General features: G+C 44.9%; 2 protein-coding genes across 3 annotated transcripts in view; one reads left to right on the top strand and one right to left on the bottom strand.

Annotated features, from left to right (window-relative positions):
- UROC1 (urocanate hydratase 1) overlaps window positions 1-11,487 on the bottom strand; it is a 71,788-nt gene extending 60,301 nt beyond the window's left edge. The window contains exons 1-3 of one of the 2 annotated variants that reach the window (XM_054035334.1): window positions 11,448-11,487; window positions 11,217-11,344; window positions 1,071-1,201 (exon numbers count right to left, since the gene is read on the bottom strand). In XM_054035334.1, coding sequence (XP_053891309.1) covers window positions 1,071-1,201; window positions 11,217-11,342 — 257 coding nt within the window. In that variant the 5' untranslated portion in view covers window positions 11,343-11,344; window positions 11,448-11,487. The other variant, XM_054035333.1, reaches the window with a different exon arrangement.
- Window positions 11,488-14,941: 3,454 nt separating this feature from the next.
- Window positions 14,942-19,530, top strand: part of LOC128841075 (netrin-4-like) — a 67,120-nt gene continuing 62,531 nt past the window's right edge. Inside the window, exon 1 of the mRNA XM_054035777.1 lies at window positions 14,942-16,054. Within this exon, the coding sequence (XP_053891752.1) occupies window positions 15,988-16,054 (67 nt within the window). The 5' untranslated portion in view covers window positions 14,942-15,987. The remainder of the gene's footprint in view (window positions 16,055-19,530) is intronic.

The following is a 19,530-nucleotide window of genomic DNA, read 5'->3' as shown; positions in this document are numbered from 1 at the left end:
ACAAAACTGCTCTGCTCCACAAACCTTTGGCCCTCTCCAAAAGCTTGAGTAAATATATTGCCCCTTACAGCACTCTCCAAATGTCAACAGGCCTAGTATATTTCAGATGAGGGTCAGGCAGCAGGTTCCAAAGCTGAGGGCCCCTGGTGGAGAATGCTCTACCTCTCTTTTAAATCAAGGGGGATCCAGCTCTGAAGCCTCCCCTATGTGGCATGAGGAGAGAGCCAGTCTCTCAAATAGGTGGATCCAAAGCCATTCAGGGCATTTGACCTCTCCCACTGATTCATCAATTGTTGGCTTCAACATTCCAACCGTCTATGGATTGAAATCTACAGTCTATAAATAATAACTGAGGAGTTTTCCCAGCCAACAGAATTTGGCTTCAGCACAAGCTGCAGTGCATATAAGACTTACTCCGAGTCCATACAATTGGGACTGTACTTCGGATGTTTGTGAAACACTACAAGCACCTCTGAATGTGGGTATTTGTCAGAGTTCAGTGGTGCATAGGCCTTGTGCAGTCTCTCTGCACAGGGATGAATTTTTCACCCCAAGTGTTTTACAAGCATTCCAGGAGCTTGAACTGATGATGTAAGACAGTGAAGTAAATGTCTCCAGAGTAGACCAGCTTTTAAATAAGGAGCACAGTATAATGAGCGATAGAGAGGGGAGGGTCTAGCTAGTGACCACCCACAAGGGTGCCCAATATTTCCCTTGTTGGACAGTGGGCCGCTCACTAATGCCAAGGGGAATTTCATGTGGCTAGAGAGAAATATAGAGCCCGGAATATGAAGAACCTCTGTTATGCAGCTTATGGGGCAGCATTCCAAACCTATGGCTGAGGCTCAATATAAACAAAGCTACTGTTTTCTAATTACATACAAGACACAATATGTATTCGTTTGATTGATTCATTTCATTACTGTGTCTTGACACTGTTTCTAGATGGGCTTAAGTGAGGCCTCACTGGGGCATAGCCCTATGCACAGAAGTGAATTTCATATCCAGAGTACAACAAGCACGTCAGTGGCGACTGATTGCAATTCTGAAAAGTGCCCTCCCCACCTTACCTCATCTCAATTGCTGGACAGAATCTGTACATGTATATGTGGCCATACAGCTTGAGCTCTTCTGCAAATTCCAGCGCCAGCTCTTTATGGACTTCGGGTGGGAAATAACGCAAGGCATTTTGCAAAGCCAGCTGTCAAAGAAAAGGGTATGGGTAAAATGAAGGTGACGCGGTGGGTGGTTATCATAACAACATGAGCTTTATGAGATATGATGGGAAACCTGCCCAGATTGTAAGAGTATTCAAGGTTACTGCCCTTAAAAGAATAACAGCCCAAGAAGTATGAAAGCGGAGCATTTCCAATGATATTTCTTCATCCTAATCCTTGCACAAGCAGAAAAATACTCTGACTCAGATTCTCTGCTACGCCCGGTCTCCACCAACCACAGCAGTAGAGGGAGGGGAGGACAGCAAAGGAGCCATCTGAAGATAACCAGGCAGTCGGGTTCTGGCCACTCTTTTCCTGTCCCCGGCATCCCACTACACTCGGCCAGGAAGGCAGTGGTATAGGAAAGAGCTCTGCTGTCTCTTAACGAGTTGAGGGCTCCCTGAGGCCAGGGAAGCCTTAACTGTGGGGCTACAGCTAGTTTATGGCCCCTTTGTACCTCTGGAGTGGCACAAAGGGGCTAGATTGGGCTAGACAATCTGAGCCTCTGTTTATTAAGCAAACCCAACAATAGGGAGTAGAATAAGCTTCAGCTCAACTCAAAGGTAGCAACCATGGGGTGGAGGGATAGCTCAGTGGTTTGAGCATTGGCCTGCTAAACCCAGGGTTGTGAATTCAATCCTTGAGGGGGCCATTTAGGGATCTAGGGAAAAAATCTGTCTGGGGATTAGTCCTGCTTTGAGCAGGGGGTTGGACTAGATGACCTTCTGACCCTGATATTCTATATCTTCAGACTTTTGGTAAAGTTTCACGCATATGATGCTATGCACAGATGTTCAATAAATAACCATAACACCATGATGGGCAGTATTCCATTCACAGTCTGGTGCAATTTCTGGTCTTTTTTTATCTTCTCAATGTGCATATGTAATTCCCATTAATTTTAATGCAAGTATGGTATGTAAATCAAGTCAAGATTAGCCATAAATACTTGTGTGCCTAGTTTTTCTAAAGATGTTTGCCCATCATTTCTAACCCTTTACAGAAGAAAATGTTCACATTTTATTTATCTTTGTTCTTTGCTTCTGTAGGTCAAGTTATGATGGTGGAATTTTTAGGAACAATCCCACAGAGGGAGTAAAAAACAGGTAGACAGGAGGCAGTTTCAATTTGTTATGTGCAAAATTTGCCCATGTGCAGAAGGTTTGCTCAAAATAGGACTTTAATGGGATTTAAGTGATGCATAGGTCTTGTTCTGGCTCTCTGCATAAAGATAAATTTCACTCAGAGTATACTCATAGCAGGATACCTACACTTGATAGTGGATTCTTGAAGGATCTCTCCCATTAAAAGTAACCACTAGATGTTTGTGAAATCCTCATAATGAAATGTAAATTCAAGGTTTTTCACATTCCTTACAAACTGGAAAATGGACTAATCTTCACAGAAAACCTCACTAAGGTCTGCATGTTATTTAGGCAAAACCAGGACCAATTTCAATTAAAAATGGACCAGTTTTTGAACAAAAATGTGAAAAAATAAGACTATTTTTCAGTAAAGGAAAACATATAAAATGTGTAAAACATACAGAATTTTGAAATTACTGGAAAATTAATTGTTGGAATGAATAAAGCCATTTTCTCCAACATTGTAGGTGAGTGAGAGAAATTATACAAAATTTTGTATATTTTCTGTGAAATTTTAAACGCCAAAATAATCACTGCTGGGTGGCATTTTAGGCAAATCACGCATACTCTTCTTGATACTTACCAGATATTTATTATTGTTCCATCAGTGAGAAAATCAAACTATGAATTGCTAAGGTTATTTAAAGCTATATTTTTGTGGAGTTATTTTATTTTACAGTTGTTCAGCACAGCTAGCCCAAAACAGCAGCAATTGCAGGAAGTGGCTGTGGATGTAAGTAGCGTTCGTTCTTGTAAGTCAGTACTGAACCAATTCTCCACTGTTGTGCTGGGGGCGCTGTGCTGCCAAGGGAGCTACTTTTCAGAAATGACAACAATGAGGTCCTGGCCTCTGGTGGGCATTGAAGATCTCACGGCATGTTCCATAAGAGTAGGGTTTTCACCCCGGTGTCAAGGGCAAATTCACATTACATGCTGCTTGCCTAAGAGTCTTCCTGCCTAAGTTCCAGTTGGATAAGTATTCTCCTCACTTTCCATCCCAAGCTATTGCAGAGTGAGTTGCTATGTATTATTATGCATTTGCTACAGTTTTCTCCAGTGGTGGGTGTATTTTCATATTAAACTGATTCCTGCACATGGAATCAAACTCTGCAGGCTGTGCTCAGGCACTGTATTCCCTCTGCCTGCAGAGATGTTGCCCACAGTTTGCAAAGCACATTGGTATCCTTTGAGATGAAAGGTGATACACATAAGCTATTATCTTTATGTAACGTTTTGTTAAATCATGTAGCCAATATGTATTCCACATTCTGGTCTATTAGAGCCATAATGAGGCCAAAGATTTTACAATCTTTAAAAGGCTAATTGCACACAAAGGTCACGAAAAAGATTTCCCACTTGCATTATAAATGGCAGCACTATCCAAGCTGCTTCCCGGTGAAGATAGTCTCAACCCATATTTAACTTAATAGCTTCATTTGGGTGATTTGTAGGGAGTGGAGATATAGTTTGCTTTAAGATCTGAGGAGATCACATCATCTCACCATGCCGGAGACTCTTGTTTTGGGGAAGGGGGGAATACAGCACATATACCCTGAGCTTGCGGCACCCTCTAGTGGTGGCATGAGGGAGTCATGGATGCAGATAATTTATCGAGAATGCGAACTGGAGTAGTGCAGTATGGGAATAATGGCGCTTAGAACAGAGGACAGTGAAAACTCACGGACTCAACCTAATTATTCTCAGCATAATCCTAGTTCTGGGAAAACAAGACACTTTGGCAAAAGCCCTTAAAAGCCATACAAACCCCAAGCCTTGGCCCAGTGGCAAATCTCTAGTTAACTTCAACAGGCCATGGTTTGGTCTTTATGGCTTAGAGTTCTCCAGCTAACTCACCACTTGAGCCTGCAAGCCTTCCACACACAAAACACCCTCTGGCTTCAATGAGAACTAGCATCCCTAAGGGCTGCCAGAGAGACAAGATGATGACTATGTAAGAAAATGTTCTTGGCATAGGTATGCTTGCATTTGAGCACATAGGGTCAGATCCTCTTGGAGGTCAACAGAGCTATGACCATTTACACCAGCTGAGAATGTGGCCAATAAAATCCAGAGGCTGGAATTTGCCATTTTATTAACAATACAAAAAGAAGAAAAAAAATCCATTCACTGGATGTAGAGAATGCAAATTATTTTTTCAAATTCAACTACCCCTCCGCCAGCTAGATAAGCAGTTGTTTTTCAAGAGCATGTTACTAGCGAACACAAAAATCCCAGCTATAATTAATATATGGTAAGGTTGAGTGTTTTTGTTAGTTGACATGTCAGCTGCAGTCAGCCATAACTACAATGATTTAACTCGGGAGCATTTCAAATGAGAGGATAAATTATGCCACACACACACTCTTAAAAATAAAATACAATTATCTGGGATAAAATTCTGTGTGTGTGGCAGGGGGGAAATGTGTAACAGGAAAAGGGAAAATATTGCAACATTTGGAATTATGGCTGTGTTCTATGTTGACTATCAAGTGCTGGAGGAATGAAAATGTTATTTTTCTAACCTGGCTAGAGTTATTCAATAAATAGCCTGCATTATTTGTAGTATAATGGGATTGCTAGAGATATTTTTACCTAATCTACAAATACAGTTTGATAAATTCAAACAGTTTAACATGTAAGTAAATACTAGAGCTGGGCAAATGGTGTGAAAACATTTTTGTGAATATCTGCTTGGATTTTTTTGGCTGAGCATATGCCTTATTTGTGTTCCCTTTCCAAGAGCATCCAAGTGATTGCGTTTTGTAATACAAACATTCATGCAAATGAATTCCAAAGTTGCATGTGCTTGTATTTGCAGAAACCAAAGTGAATTCTCAGCTGAAAGTATCTATACCAAAAGCACTAATATGTGCAGGGCCGGCTCCAGGCACCAGCCGACCAAGCACGTGCTTGGGGCGGCACCTTGGAAGGGGCGACCAATCTTGGGGTGGCGGGGGGCGCTCGGGTTTTTTGGGGTTTTTTTGGTTCAGTGGGGCGGCGCTCGAGGTTTTTTGTTTGTTTGTTTTTGTTTCAGTGGTGCGGCGCTCGGCGGGGGTTTGGGCGGCACGGCACGGCGCTCGGGGGTTTGGGCGGCACGGCGCTCGGGGCAGTGCGGCGCTCGGGGGGTGGGGGAGGGTTCGGCAGCCCGGCCTGGCCCAGCCCATCCCAGTGCTATGGGGCGGGGGTTTTGGCGTCCCGGGCCAGCCCGGCACTCGGGGGGCGGCCAGGGGTTTCGGCGGCACAGCTCTCGGGAGGGTGGCGGGGGGTTTGGTGGCCCGGCACGGCGCAGCCCAGCGCTCGGGGGAGCTGCGGGGGTTTCGGCGGCCCGGCACAGCACTGAGGGGGGCGGGGGTTTCGGTGGCGCAGCGCTGGGGGTAGGGGGTGTTACGGCGGGGCAGTGCTCTTTTTTTTGGCCTGGGGCGGCAAAAAAGTTAGAACCGGCCCTGAGTATGTGTGTCCAGAGGAGATAAGCAATACCATGTGGCTTATGTGACCAATCACAACTAAGCAGCACATCTTGAATTTTGTATGTTCCTGGCCTCTACATTCTTAAATCCCACTAAGTCATCAAAATATGGAGCCTTGGCCTGGACCTTTGAATGGGAGTGAATTTCATCTATAATAAATGCATTTCTGGAAATCAGAATTTCCCTGTGATTATTCTGCAAGCAGAGAAAGAGATGAAGAGCCTGATTTTCAGAGATGCTTGGTACTTATGGCTCCTATTGACTTCAGCTCACGCTGCAAGTGCTCAACGCCTGTGAAAATCAGGCTTTAACCTCGCTAACAATGTATATGAAAGTCAATAGGTCTTATGCTCCTAAGTCACTTAGACTTTTTTTGAAAACCCCACCCTGAATTAATAATTTGTTGAGAGTATTTCAATCCGGTCACCTAAGTACAATATAAGAACTTGACCCAAAGTTTCCTTCTTAGACATGCGTGGTGGATCGTGACTAATATTTTACTCTCATTTTGAAGCACTCCACTAGCAGTTCATTTTTCTTGCTCAATAGAATTCACACGCCCCATTGTGTTCTAAGCAGAGCATGCCCCTGCTGTCATTTAAATAAAAGTGAATCCTTGCACTAACTTCAACAGGAGCCAGATAGCTTTCAATAGATCCCGCTGCAATTGATTAACTGTCAACCTCTTTGTTATGGGACTGTCTTGGGAAACCAGGAATATTAGAACCTTTTTAATGGCTTTTCTTTCCTCCCTTCTAAAAGCCAGTATCTGGGTGTGGATTTATATGACTAGCCTCAGTTCATCCTCATAATAACACTATCAGCACTTTCCATTGGAGGATCTCAAAGCACTTTTCAAACATGAAGATGAAGCCTTGCAACCATATTGGGAGATAGGTCACTATTATTGTTCCCATTTTACTGATGGGAAACTGAAGCCCAGAAAAGTGACACTCAAAGTCACATTGATTTCTTGGTTCCTTGTTCTGTTCTTTAACAATGAGATTAACTTTTCTTTCCTCCCATTTATCTTCTTTGGTGTTTATAAGGCATTTATAGTGGGATTATTCTCTGAAAAGTGATTGTAAAAATGAGATTGTGGGTTTCACGTGTTATTCTCTCTCAATAGCATGCAATACAGATGACTTCAGTTTAGAAGTAAAAGTGGATCTTTCTGAATGGTCATTGTTGTAAACTCCACACAGGCTCTGAAAGTCCACCTTGTTCTTTATGGCTAAGACTTTCAAAAGCAGAAGCCTAGAGTTAGACTTCTCCTTCCATATGTTGATTTCTAACTCAGTGGCCTTATTTTCAGAAATGTTAATCAACCAGAAGCTCCCACTGAAGTCAAATGTCCTCCCGCTTCTCCACCGAGGTCAAAGGGAGCTGCTGGGGGCTCAGCAATTTCGCAAAAGGGGCCACTTTAGGCTCCTATTTTTAAAATTCTTGACCCATGTCTATTACATTATAACTACTAGCAAAGATACTCCAGTCAAAGCTTCCTGTTTGCAGATTGTTTAGCTTGACAGATGGAAGCGGAAGAACAGAAGGCTTGAGCTTTCTGAGACGGGGAGGGAAAGACAGAGGATATGGCTGTTTCAAGCGCTAGGGCATGAAAGTGGAAGCAAGTGAGCTCAGGAAACAAAATAGGTCCTCAGAAATGGTTTGGTTTATCCAAGGAGATTAAAGATTGTACGGTAGGGAGAATTGTATATCTTGTCAGCAAGCCCCAAAGCATATGGATTTTTCTAAATCTCACTTAAAGGCTTTATATTATTACCAGAAACAGAGGCACAAGAAAACAAAACATTGCAATGGCTTAGAATTATTATTGCAAATACAGAAAAACTTTGACTGAAGGGATACAAACATCCTCAGCAAGTATAAGTCACCATAGCTTCACTGACTCCAGACCAGCTGAGACGCTGGACTACTTTCTTCCATTGCTCATTAGCTATTTTTATTAGAAAATAAACGTATCATTGCATATAAAGAAAAATCTCCAGATAGTCCCAGCATTACACACCACTGGTAAAAGCTGAAATCCAGTCTCAAGGTTTTGAAACCACCTTGTGGAAAGACTATATTTTTTAAGCATGGAAGGCATTTGGGCTTTCGGGTATCAAATAAATACCAGCTGAGACTCTCAACCTGTTAGGAGTTTAAAGGTGGAGGATTAAAAGCCAAATAAATCAGAAAGGAAGCTTTTAAATCTTTAACAGGCCAATAAAAAATTCACAACCAGCCTGATCTTTTATTAACTGTTATTGATAAGGAGGGGAGAGAATAGGGTAGGATGCTGGAAACCAGATTGGGACTAAACCAATTCCACTGGGTTTGTTCCCAGAAAATACTTGATCTGAGGAAATAATGTGGAGTCCATGATCCATACTTTCCTCCTTGTGAGGTTATGGCGGGCAGGAAACTGTACTAGTTTCCATTCACAGAGTACCTGCCTCATAGGAGAAAAGGGGTCAGGATCTCTCCATGATAAAGAGAGCAGGTTTGGCCTGCTAAAAGGTGAATATCTGTAGGTCCATAGAGATCTCGGAACATCTATGGAGACCGTATGCCTCTGCACTGCAGCTCCACTGATCTCCCGTCCTCCTGGCAGCAGGGCTCCTTCGAGAGCCACGCAGTCATTAATTCTCCCACCTCCATCCCATGGCTGTGCTGTAATAGCCAAGGAGAACATTCCTCAGCAACAAATGTTGCTCAAAATAGCATTCATTCCTAATTGGATCTCTCATGGTTGTTCCCTGCTTGTTCCAAATGCCCCTGATGTCTCAATCCTTAGAGGTTGGGTTTCCATAGAGTCCCAAGGACTTGGGGAGAGATCGGAGATCTGGATCTCCCCAGGTATGGCACCTCCACCCCAGCTGGTTTTTAACTATTTTGGTTCCTCCTTGCTTGTGGAAACGGACAGAAAGAATCTGACCTCAAGTGCCAATTCACCACTCACCTAAGCAGGTATAACACCAAAAAAGTCTATGAATTTGTGCCTACTTTCACCAGTTGTGAATGTGTCCCTGTGTGTCTAGCATAGCAGGGGGTAGGGCGGGGGGAGAGGAAACGTACAATGTTATATTATTATTGCTATTATTATCTGATGAAACATGGTCTTTCAGACTATTAAGGAACCCACTTGCTGCCCTTGAACACGCAAAACTCCTATTGATTTTTGTTTTAATGTAACCTCTCTACTGTAAAAAAAATTTTAAATCTCTAATAAGGATTCAGCCTAATGATTACTTAACAGTGCAAATTACTTAGTCAAACAAAAAAAAAGAGAATTGCACAACCAAGAAGAAATCATTAACTCAAACCCTTGAAGTCTGTGCCTCGGCAGAGAATACCATGACGGTTCTGATTAGGCTTTTAAATATATTTCCCCCTGTAACATCTTAAAATGCAAAACCAAAAAGGAATGTATGTGGATGGTTTGTAAACAGGTGTTGATCTTCCATACTTTGCATTGATCAATTTTGTGGGCTAAACCTTGTACACATACACTAGGGTGGGGTGGGCAAACTTTTTGGGCCAAGGGCCACATCTGGGTGGGGAAATTGTTAGGGTTACCATACGTCCGGTTTTTCCCGGACATGTCCGGCTTTTCGGCAATCAAACCCCCGTCCAGAGGGAATTGCCAAAAAGCCAAACATGTCCGGGAAAAATACCGGCCGGGCACTTCCTCTCCCGCGGCTGCTCTGCTCCTCCCCGGACTCAGACTTCGGCTCTGTTTAAGAGCCAAGCTGCCCGAGCCAGCACTACCGACTTCGGGCAGCCCCCGTGCCTCCGGACCCTGCGCCGCCGGAGCAGAGCAGCTGGAGCCGGGGAGGAGAAGTGCCCGGCCGGGGGCACAGGGTCCGGAGGCAAGGGGGGCTGCCCGAAGCCGGTAGCGCTGGCTCGGGCAGCTTGGCTCTTAAACAGAGCCGAAGTCTCAGTCTGGGGCGTAGGGTCCGGAGGCATAGGGGCTGCCCGAAGCCCGAGTGCTACCGGCTTTACGGTTTGCCGGGCAGCCTCCAGACCCTGCGCCCCCGGCTGGGCGCTTCCCCTCCCGGGCTCCAGCTGCGCTGGGGAAGCGCCGGCCGGGGGCGCAGGGTCTGGAGGCTGCCTGGCAAACCGTAAAGCCGGTAGCGCTCGGGCAGCCCTTTTCGCGTGGCTGGGAGGGAGGAGGGGGAGTTAGGGCGGGGACTTTGGGGAATGGGCAGGGAAAGGGTGGAGTTGGGGCGGGGCCGGGGGTGGGAAAGAGGCGGGGCCGGGGTGGGAAAGGGGCGGGGCTAGAGCCTGTGGAGTGTCCTCTTTTTTTATTTTTTAAATATGGTAACCCTAGAAATTGTATGCAGGGCCGGGGCAGGGGGTTGAGGTGCGGAGGGAGTGTGGGAGGGGGTGCGGTGTGCAGGAAGGGGCTCAGGGCTAGGGATTGGGGGCAGAGGAGGGGTCCAGGGTGTATGAGGGGGCTCAGGGAAGGGGGTTGGGGTGCAGGAGGGGTGCAGTGTGCGGCAGGGGACTCAGGGCAGGGGGTTGGGATGCACAGGGGTGCGGGAGAGGGCTCAAGGCAGGGAGTTGGGGTTCAGGAGGGGTGCGAGGTGCAGGCAGGGGGCTTAGGGCAGGGAGTTGGGGGGCAGGGTGCAGGAGGGGTTTGGGCTGCAGGGTGGCAGGTTCTCTGTATGCTTGCCCTGTCCCTGGCGCCGCACTGCTCCAGGAAGCGCTGTGGCACCTGGGGGGGGAGGGAGGGAGAAGGTGGGGTGGAGGGCTCCGCGTGCGCTGCCGTTGCCTTGTCTCCAGATACCTCCCCCGAAGCTCCCATTGGCCGCAGTTCCCCGTTCCCTGCCAATGGGAGCTGGGGAGGGGCGGTGCCTGAAGGCAAGGGCAACGAACAGAGCCCTCTGGCCCCCCGCCCGAGAGCAGCATGGGGCCTGCAGCGCCACGGGGGGCAAGCCTGCGGGCCAGATCCAAAGCCCTGAAGGGCCGGATCCAGCCCGTAGGCCGTAGTTTGCCCACCCCTGCACTAGGGATTTTTTTTTTAAAGGAGATGCTCATAAAATGTCCAGTGAAAAGTGCTGGATTGACAGCTACAGAGCCAAAAGTCCCCTATTTATCCCCAGAAAGCACCAAAAACCGCTATGCATGCTGCTCCCACACTGCCCCACCGACGTGTTTCAAGCTTTTCTTTGGGGAGAAGCAATGAGGTGGAAAGCAGACGAGTCCCCATGGCGTTGTCTGTTAGCTGACAGCTCAGTGATATTAAAGCAACAATGAAACTTATTTAGTGACCTTGTACTTTGGCCCCCAAACCCTGTCGAGCAGTTGAGGCAGAAGCCCTGCTGCTTTGGTGGCTAGTATCTGGTGGGAAGGAAGGCTTGGTCTGGCAAACCCCGTGTTACCTTTTCTTCCTGAGCGGTGAGGTTGGGGGTTCTCACAGGCGCGTGAGGCACTCCTTTCTTTCGCCCTCTGTTTTCCAGCAGGGGATGTAGTGGAAGTCCCCCACAAATTTCCTCCAGGCTAGACATGTCTGCTGGGAAAATAGGAGATGAAGAAAAGGCTGGTTCAAGGGGAATGAGACGTGGAAAGGGAGGAGTGTGAACACCTGGGATGTGCAACAGCTATGAAATCACCTCAGAGAGAACAGCCTGTCCTGTGGCTTTTGCAAACATGCCTCCCAAGTTCTGAGGACAGACACCACAGGCGACACACCTCCTCACACTGTGAAATCCCATTGGTTCTTCCCTCCTCCCCCTAATAATGAATCATTTACCAATTTGCTGTTTATTCTCTGGATTCTTTTTTTTTTTTTTTTTTTTGCAGCTGCTCTGATAACACTTTGGGGTACATTTGGCCCAATCCTACATTCTTTGCACACCACAAAGTCACGTTGCCTTCAATGCAAAGTAAGGCTGATGGACTTCAAAAGGAGATTTGCCCGAGTAGTGATTCTATGATTTGTGCCTTTACCCATCTATAATCTCATAACTGAATATTTGGAGCTTTCTCTTTCACACCTCTGGATAGTACTGTACCTCACTCCTGACCAGTTTCCCTTTCTGTTAATAGCTGTTACCCATAATAGCAGTAAAGATCCCACCCCAAATAGGTTCCTGTTATTATATGTTCCTGAATGTTAACAGATTTAAACTGAAAATATATCAGTCTATTCAATATTGCTACTGATTTTGCTGTGCTACATAATAACAGCAGGGAGAAAATAAAGTTTCTCTTCTACCTGGTTTTTATACACCATGATCAACAACAACCAGAGCTGCTAAGGATCTTCCCATTCAAACATCACAAAAAATATGCTTCCTGTGACTTTCCTCTGAACACGAAACATGAACTTTAATCTCACCATTAAGCCTTTGTTTAAATTGTGTAGCTGTCTTTTGGCCCTCGTTGCATTCACAAAGCCACAGCCTACGTCTCTGCTGACATCCACTGGGAGAATTGCCTGAGTAAGGACTCCAAGATTGAGCCCATAATCTGGAAAGAAAAGAGAGAGAGAGAGAAAATATTAGTATAGTGAACAGGTGTGAAATGGGAACATCTCAGACTTAATGTCCATTGTACTATGAGGTGTAAAGGGGTGAGATCAGTAGGGATCTTAAGAAATTAAATAATGTTCTATAGAAATTGCTCTGAAAACCTATAGCATTTAAAAGCGAATGATGCCTTCTCTTATAGGTTTCCTTGAACAATCCTATGGAATCCTACAACAGGGATATTATTGTCTATTAAATTTGACAGAAGGGTTGAAAAATGTATAGAAAGGTTATTATTTTTTGCTATTAAATTCTATTGGACTTTTCCATAAGTGCAGCAATAAACAAAATGGCAGATGAAATTTAATGTTGATCAATGCAAAGTAATGCACATTGGAAAGCATAATCCCAACTATACATATAAAATGATGGGGTCTAAATTAGCTATTACCACTCAAGAAAGATCTTGGAATCATTGTGGATAGTTCTCTGAAAACATCCACTCAATGTGCAGCGGCAGTCAAAAAGCGAACAGAATACTGGGAATAGTTAAGAAAGGGATAGAAAATAGGACAGAAAATATCATATTGCAGCTATATAAATCCATGGTACGCCCACATCTTGAATACTGCATGCAGATGTGGTCACCCCATCTCAAAAAAGATATATTGGAATTGGAAAAGGTTCAGAAAAGGGAAACAAAAATGATTAGTGGTATGGAACGGCTTCTGTATGAGGCGAGAGTAATAAGACTGGGACTTTTCAGCTTGGAAAAGAGAAGGCTAAGGGAAGATATGATTGAGGTCTATAAAATCATGACTGGTGTAGAGAATGTAGATAAGTAAATGTTGTTTACTACTTCTCATAACACAAGAACTAGGGGTCACTAAATGAAATTAATAGGCAGCAGGTTTAAAACAAATAAAAGGAAGTATTTCTATACACAACACACAGTCAACCTGTGTGCCTCCTTGCCAGAGGATGTTGTGAAGGCCAAGACCATAACAGGGTTAAAAAAAGAACTGGATAAGTTCATGGAGGATAGGTCCATCAATGGATATTAGCCAGGATGGGCAGGGATGGTGTCCCTAGCCTGTTTGCCAGAAGCTGGGAATGAACAACAGGGGATGGATCACTTGATGATTACCTGTTCTGTTCATTCCCTCTGGGGCACCTGGCACTGGCCACTGTTGGAAGACAGGATACCTTTGGTCTGACCTAGTAGGGCCATTCTCATGTTCTTATGTTAAACACTGATAACAACACATTATGAACAAAGGCTTTCCATTAATGTTATATGGAGCTTGATCCGTAAGGTGTTGCACATCCTCTGCTCCCACTGAACCCTGTCAGTTTGAACCCCAGGACAGTATTCGCATGGTTTATAATAGGGGACTGGAGTATTTTGCATAATTATGATGCATCATTCTAGCAGTTTTAAAAGAAGAGGGGGGGAACCAAAAATATACAAATAATCCCCCCCCCCAGGTTTCCCAGTGTAACACACATTCTTTATTTCTGGTTTTAGGATCTGATCCTGCAAACACTCAGGTAGGAGAGCTGCCTTTCTCATGTTTAGATTCCCATTGGGCCTGCTTCTGTCTCAGGAGTGCAGGTTAACTCAAGAGTAATTCCCCAGAAGCCCAGGGAGTGACACTGACACAAGGTAGGTTTAAGAAAGACAAGAGTCAGGCCCACGCTAGTCCCCTGAAAACAAATTGTGTTTGCAGGATCGGGCCCTTAAGCAATGAGTTCTATGCTCTGAACAACTTACACCTGTGCCAGCCCCCATGAAGACAAATGAACTCTAAAGCTGGTGCCAGGCATTGCTTGTGTGGCTCTGCTTGCAAACTTGAGGGGGAAGGATAGCTCAGTGGTTTGAGCATTGGCCTGCTAAACCCAGGGTTGTGGGTTCAATCCTTGAGGGGGCCTTTTAGGGATCTGGGGCAAAAATCTGTCTGGGGATTGGTCCTGCTTTGAGCAAGGGGTTGGACTAGATGACCTCCTGAGGTCCCTCCCAACCCTGATAGTCTATGATAGCCTGTGGGTTCTTTGGTGCAGGGACTGTCTCATTTTGTGCCTTGAACAAAGCAGGGCACACTCATGTACACATCTTGCCTGGCAGGTTGGCCTAGCAGATCCCTTGCCATTTGTTTTGAAATCCCCTCCTACCCTCTGAGCTCATTGGTCTCTCCTTGCTTTGGAAGCTATTTGCTCCCCGCTGTTTCTGTCTGGTTAGTGACCTGCAGCAGGCAGCTGTCATGTACCCGGCTGCCTGATAGAGGGCGCTGCAGAGGCGAGAGCCGAGCAGCTGGTGGGAGGATTCCCCCCCTCCCGCCAGTCTCACATGCTGGGTATTTAATTTAAAGGCACAGGAGCAAAGTTGGGGCGCGCCTGAGTTGAAAGTGACAAGCCTGCTCTAACCTCTCCCCCCACCCAGCCTGGCTCCTGGAGGAGGCAGATGCGGCTGGCAAACAAATAAAACATGCATCTGAGCAAGGATCAGCCACAAGCCCAGCCGAAGGGGTGTGGAAACGACACCCCCCCGCCTCACCGCCGCTAAAAACATATAAAGAACAGGAAGAAGATCACATGTTAAAATAATCCCCTTTGCAGCCAGACAGGACCAGAGGGCAGAGCTGGCCAGTTAGGACGGAGAGATGTGCTAGCAGCTGAAGGGAGACAGAGAGAAAACTTGAAGATAACTAAATAGCACAACGAGGGGGCGAAACCCCTGTCCAGATAGCAAAAGGGAGGATCTCTCGCCCCCCTTTTTTCTGCAAGGCATATGGGAGGGAGAAATAGTTCCTCCAACCCCCTCCCGAACCCCCAGCTACCCTAAACCAAGTGCTACCCCCTCCCCACCAGGAACCTAATCTGTCATAATTTCCAGGAACAAATCAAGCCCCAGGAGGCAGAGAAGAACAGTAAAAGGGGGCAATCGATTCTGTGTGCATTGACACCAGCGGTGACTTCATTATTACCCTTTGACGACCACTCTGTAAAGCTAGCCCCTTGGTGGAAAAGTGAGAGCAGGGACAGCAAGGGGGTGAGAGAGAGACGAGTAATTGTCCGATCATCTCTCAGAAAGAAAAGCAAACTTGGTTCTTCTTATGACCCTCTGCCTCAGGGAGCAAAAGGGAAGAGCGCACTGTCTAGGACAAAATTCATAACAAAGCAAGGTTTTAACGGTGCATGGTCCCTAATTGCACCCCCATTAGCAGCAGAGGGAGGGGGCGTAGGGAGGGGATAAGGGAGGCGGGGGACCCAAGAAGCAAGGACCGCAAATGAAAGTGAAAGATTAAAATAGCAAGTAAAATAACTGCATATTATCAGATCTGACCGGAGACCTGAGCTTTGCTTTGCTTTGCTTCCTCAGTGATGGTTTGTCTCCGGGCTGTGTCAGAGATGTGAATTTCACCTACGTTCTGGATGCAAAGGGCTAACATCTACCCATTCCTTTATTTATTTGGAAGCAATGTGGGTCACACACACAGAAGCCATCTGAGACCTGGAAAGCTGTCTGGATTTAAAATAAAACAAGAAGAATGAGACACCAGCCAGGATCCCTGCCCTGAGAAGAAGGTGAAGAAAGAAAGAAAGAACATGCAGACACCAAACCTGTAGATTTATGACATTCTTTTTGCTCCACTAAGGACAGATATTTTCCCCCCTTACAGACATGCAGCATAAAGTCATCATGCTGATTGTGCTCTTGGAGTACATTGTTTCTGGTCATGGTGAGGCAGGTAAGCAAAAATCAGTCAGTATTGTCAGTCATGGGACAGTTAAACCTAACTTTAAAAAAAAAATAAAAAAGAAGGGGATGGAAGGAGGGAAAGCAGATATTTAAAGTCTCTTAGTAAGGTTCTTTCTTTCTTTAAGGAATCTGGGCTAACCAATATGCATATTTTTCCTTCCTCCTATATATCGCATTCTCCTTTCCTATGAATTAAAATAGGATGTGCAATTTATCAGTTCATTTTATTACAAGAAAATAACATATTGTCTTTGTTTATTGAAAGAAAGAAAGAAAGAAAGAAAGAAAGAAAGAAAGAAAGAAAGAAAGAAAGAAAGAAAGAAAATTGGGTGGATGGGTGGGGAAGAATTGAGATATTCCAATAATTTATTTTGATAGGGGATACTAGATAGGACAAGAGTCAGATGCCAGTTTCTTTAGATGGCACTGCTGAAAAGATCTGAACTACGTTATGGTTAGTTTTATTACAAAAATAATTAAAAGACAGAGCCATTCTATCTAGGAAATATTATTGCTATTGTATAAGGATAGACCATTCACTCAAGTTTCTTCTTACTTTGATCAGAATTTGATGGGTAAGGTTAAATTAAAATGGTTAATGTTTGAAAGTCAGTAGGACTAGGACCAATGCATAGCAGCTGGACATTTTTCATATTTGATTAAACTGCACTGGTATTTACATAGGATTCTAAAAATATCTCGATTATGATAAAGAATGGCTCCCCTGAGGGCATGGAAGCTGGGCATTGGAGTGGAAGAACAGCTTTTCCTGCCATGGTTTAATACATCTTTAAGGTTGAAAGGATAATAAAAAACAGGATGAACTATGATGAACTATGGTGATCAGATCAGAAAAATATTAAAACAGTATTGATAAAACAGGAGATGAGCCAGTGGGTTGGTTCATGTGTCTTTTTCATCAGGGAATTGACTTAGGATCTCTCTTTAGAGAAGGCTACAGGCTGGTTTAAATTTCACTTGCATGTCCAGAGTATTGCGCTGATAACATCATTTTCCACACAGTGTCTTGAAGGATAATTACATTTTCTGCTTTCTGCCTCTCTCCATTAAAATCAGGTGCAGACAAGGTTGCTTCAATACAGATTATTTATTCCTTGACGCGACTATATTTTACAATATGATTAGACATTAGATTTCCATAACTGCAAAAACATTTTAAGGTAAAAAGAACTGAAATCACAGTACCCAGAGAAATATTCTCCTACATCACACAGAGGTTTATCTTCAATCAGATCAGAGTCTGGCTATCCCCGCATTATAGGGAAAGGTTATAGGGAAGTGCAGAGTATCTCCCATCATGCATTTACACCTCCAACCCCCTAGTCTCTCATCTGAGGCAACAGCTAGTTTCCCTGCTTGAGACTATCCCAGCAGCACACACGTGGGCATGTGTACAGAAATTTCATTTGTCGAGCTATTGGTACCACTTGGGGAATATATAGTTAAAAATGAATTTAGGGGAAAATCTATCGTAAATGCAGCTGAAATTTGCCTTGCGTAAGATTTGCAAAGCCGGAGTGAATTTTTAATGAGCCGCAGCATGAAGCGGATTGCTCAGAAAGTCTGAAAGTTCGTTTTTTTCTGTATTGACTTTTCTGTATTGTCTTACACACACACAGCGTAAGGATGTAGGACCTAGCGGTTAAAGACAAAACAGGTCTCGCGTTGCTCTGAAGGTTGAAGCTTGGTCAATCTATCTGAAGAGTCATGACGTTTTAAAAGACTCACAGGCTGGTTATTCAGATAGTTGGCCAAAATACGGTACAATAAACTCCCCTCCCAGCCTTGGAGTTGGTCCCTCCTAGCCAGAACTGAAGCACCCTGATGGAGGATGGTATATATGTGGGATGCCTCTGCCAGTGCATGGCCCCTTAGACCATTAAAGGTAACATAGGAGGGCAAAAAAGTGAGGGTGAACTTGAGGGTGCAAGTGATTTTGAAATTTGAAACTCATGCTCTCTCTTGCCTTAGTCCAGTTAAACTCAGGGCCTTATTCCCTTTGCACAACGCCATTGCCGAGCTCTGAAAAGTGTCCTGAGTTGGGGGTCAGTTTGAAAGGCTGATAGCAGCTGACGCTCTTAGGTCCTGATCTGCCAGCATTCTGCCCTCCCTCCAGAGAGTGTGTGGTTCTTCACAGCTGCGTTCCTAATGGCAGCTCTCCAAAAGGGGGCGTGGGTTGGCCAAAAATGGCCATTTGTAGCACAAAGCTTAAAATCAGATTATGTTCTTTTTGAAACAAAATTGACGTTGGATAATTCCTTGTCAGACTTTCACTAAGTAATGCCAAGTAGCACAGATTTTTGCTTATTCTGCTTTTGCCAATGGGCACTAGTGGCCTAGCTTAGCAGAGTGGCTTGGCTTCCTTGGGATCTGCGAGTACCCAGCACCCCTGAAAATCAGGCCAGTGGTGTTCAGTATCATTGAGACTGTAGGAGGGATTTAGACAAGCAGAATGGAATTGGTCAAGCTGGCATTTGGCTAGGGCATTGGGTCTAAGACTCTTATACTCTGTCACATGCTATGTGATCTTTAACCTCCTGCTGGTGTGCCACACCCCTCATGTGGAGTGGGACTACCCATAGGAGTGGAGACAGTTTAGTCACCATGGCTCATTCAATCTTTGGCCTCTCAGGTAGAAAGGGGGGACTGTTAGTGCCAGCTGTGAGAGAGGTTTTTGTGACGTGAATATCTAGCCACTGGTAAATGGACTGAGACTCACCAAACTCATTTCACAGTGGCCATTGACCAGCCAACAAATGCTAAAATGTTTTGGTTGCTACCAATCGGAAGTTAAGGGCTCTATAGCTCATGACTGAACCCTAGAGACATCAGTGTCCCGACCACAGCTAGCTTTAAAAACGCATAATTTACAATTTTCCAGCTATTAAGAAGACAGGTAAACAGTAAAACAAGTGAAATCCGCATGCACACACCCCCAGTGTGAAACTGGCTTATCGTAAACTCAGTTGTAGTGAAACTCCACCAATACTAGAGATAGGCTGGGACAACCCCAGATTTTTAGGGTGTCCAAAATATGGATCAGAACGTTGTGATTTGGACACACTGAAGACATTTAAAACACTGCTTCATGGTTCTCTATGTTGACAAGAACTAAAGGACCTGATCCAAATCCCACTGGAGTCAATGGGCATCTTGTTATTCCCCGCATTGGGCTTTAGATCAGACCCCAAATGAGTGGCCTGGTGCCATTTCTTCTGTTTAGGCCTCTGGAGAGGGTGAAAAATGCACTTTTTAATATTTAATATGGCTTCAGTTAACATTTGTCAGGCTCTGATGCCTAACGGGGGTTTGAAGTTAGCCATCGCTGCCTGAACGGTTGTCCAGCATGTCCTTTCAGCCATGTGACCCATCTCCAATTGAACGGCTCACTAATCATCAGACAGAGACTGTTATTTGCTAGCCGCACTCCACCAAACTGCTGCC

This window comes from Malaclemys terrapin, chromosome 7 (assembly GCF_027887155.1).
Source record: "Malaclemys terrapin pileata isolate rMalTer1 chromosome 7, rMalTer1.hap1, whole genome shotgun sequence".
Classification (NCBI taxonomy): Eukaryota; Metazoa; Chordata; order Testudines; family Emydidae; genus Malaclemys; species Malaclemys terrapin.
Note: the sequence above shows the minus strand (reverse complement) of the source record. Positions and strands in the feature narration are given on the sequence as shown.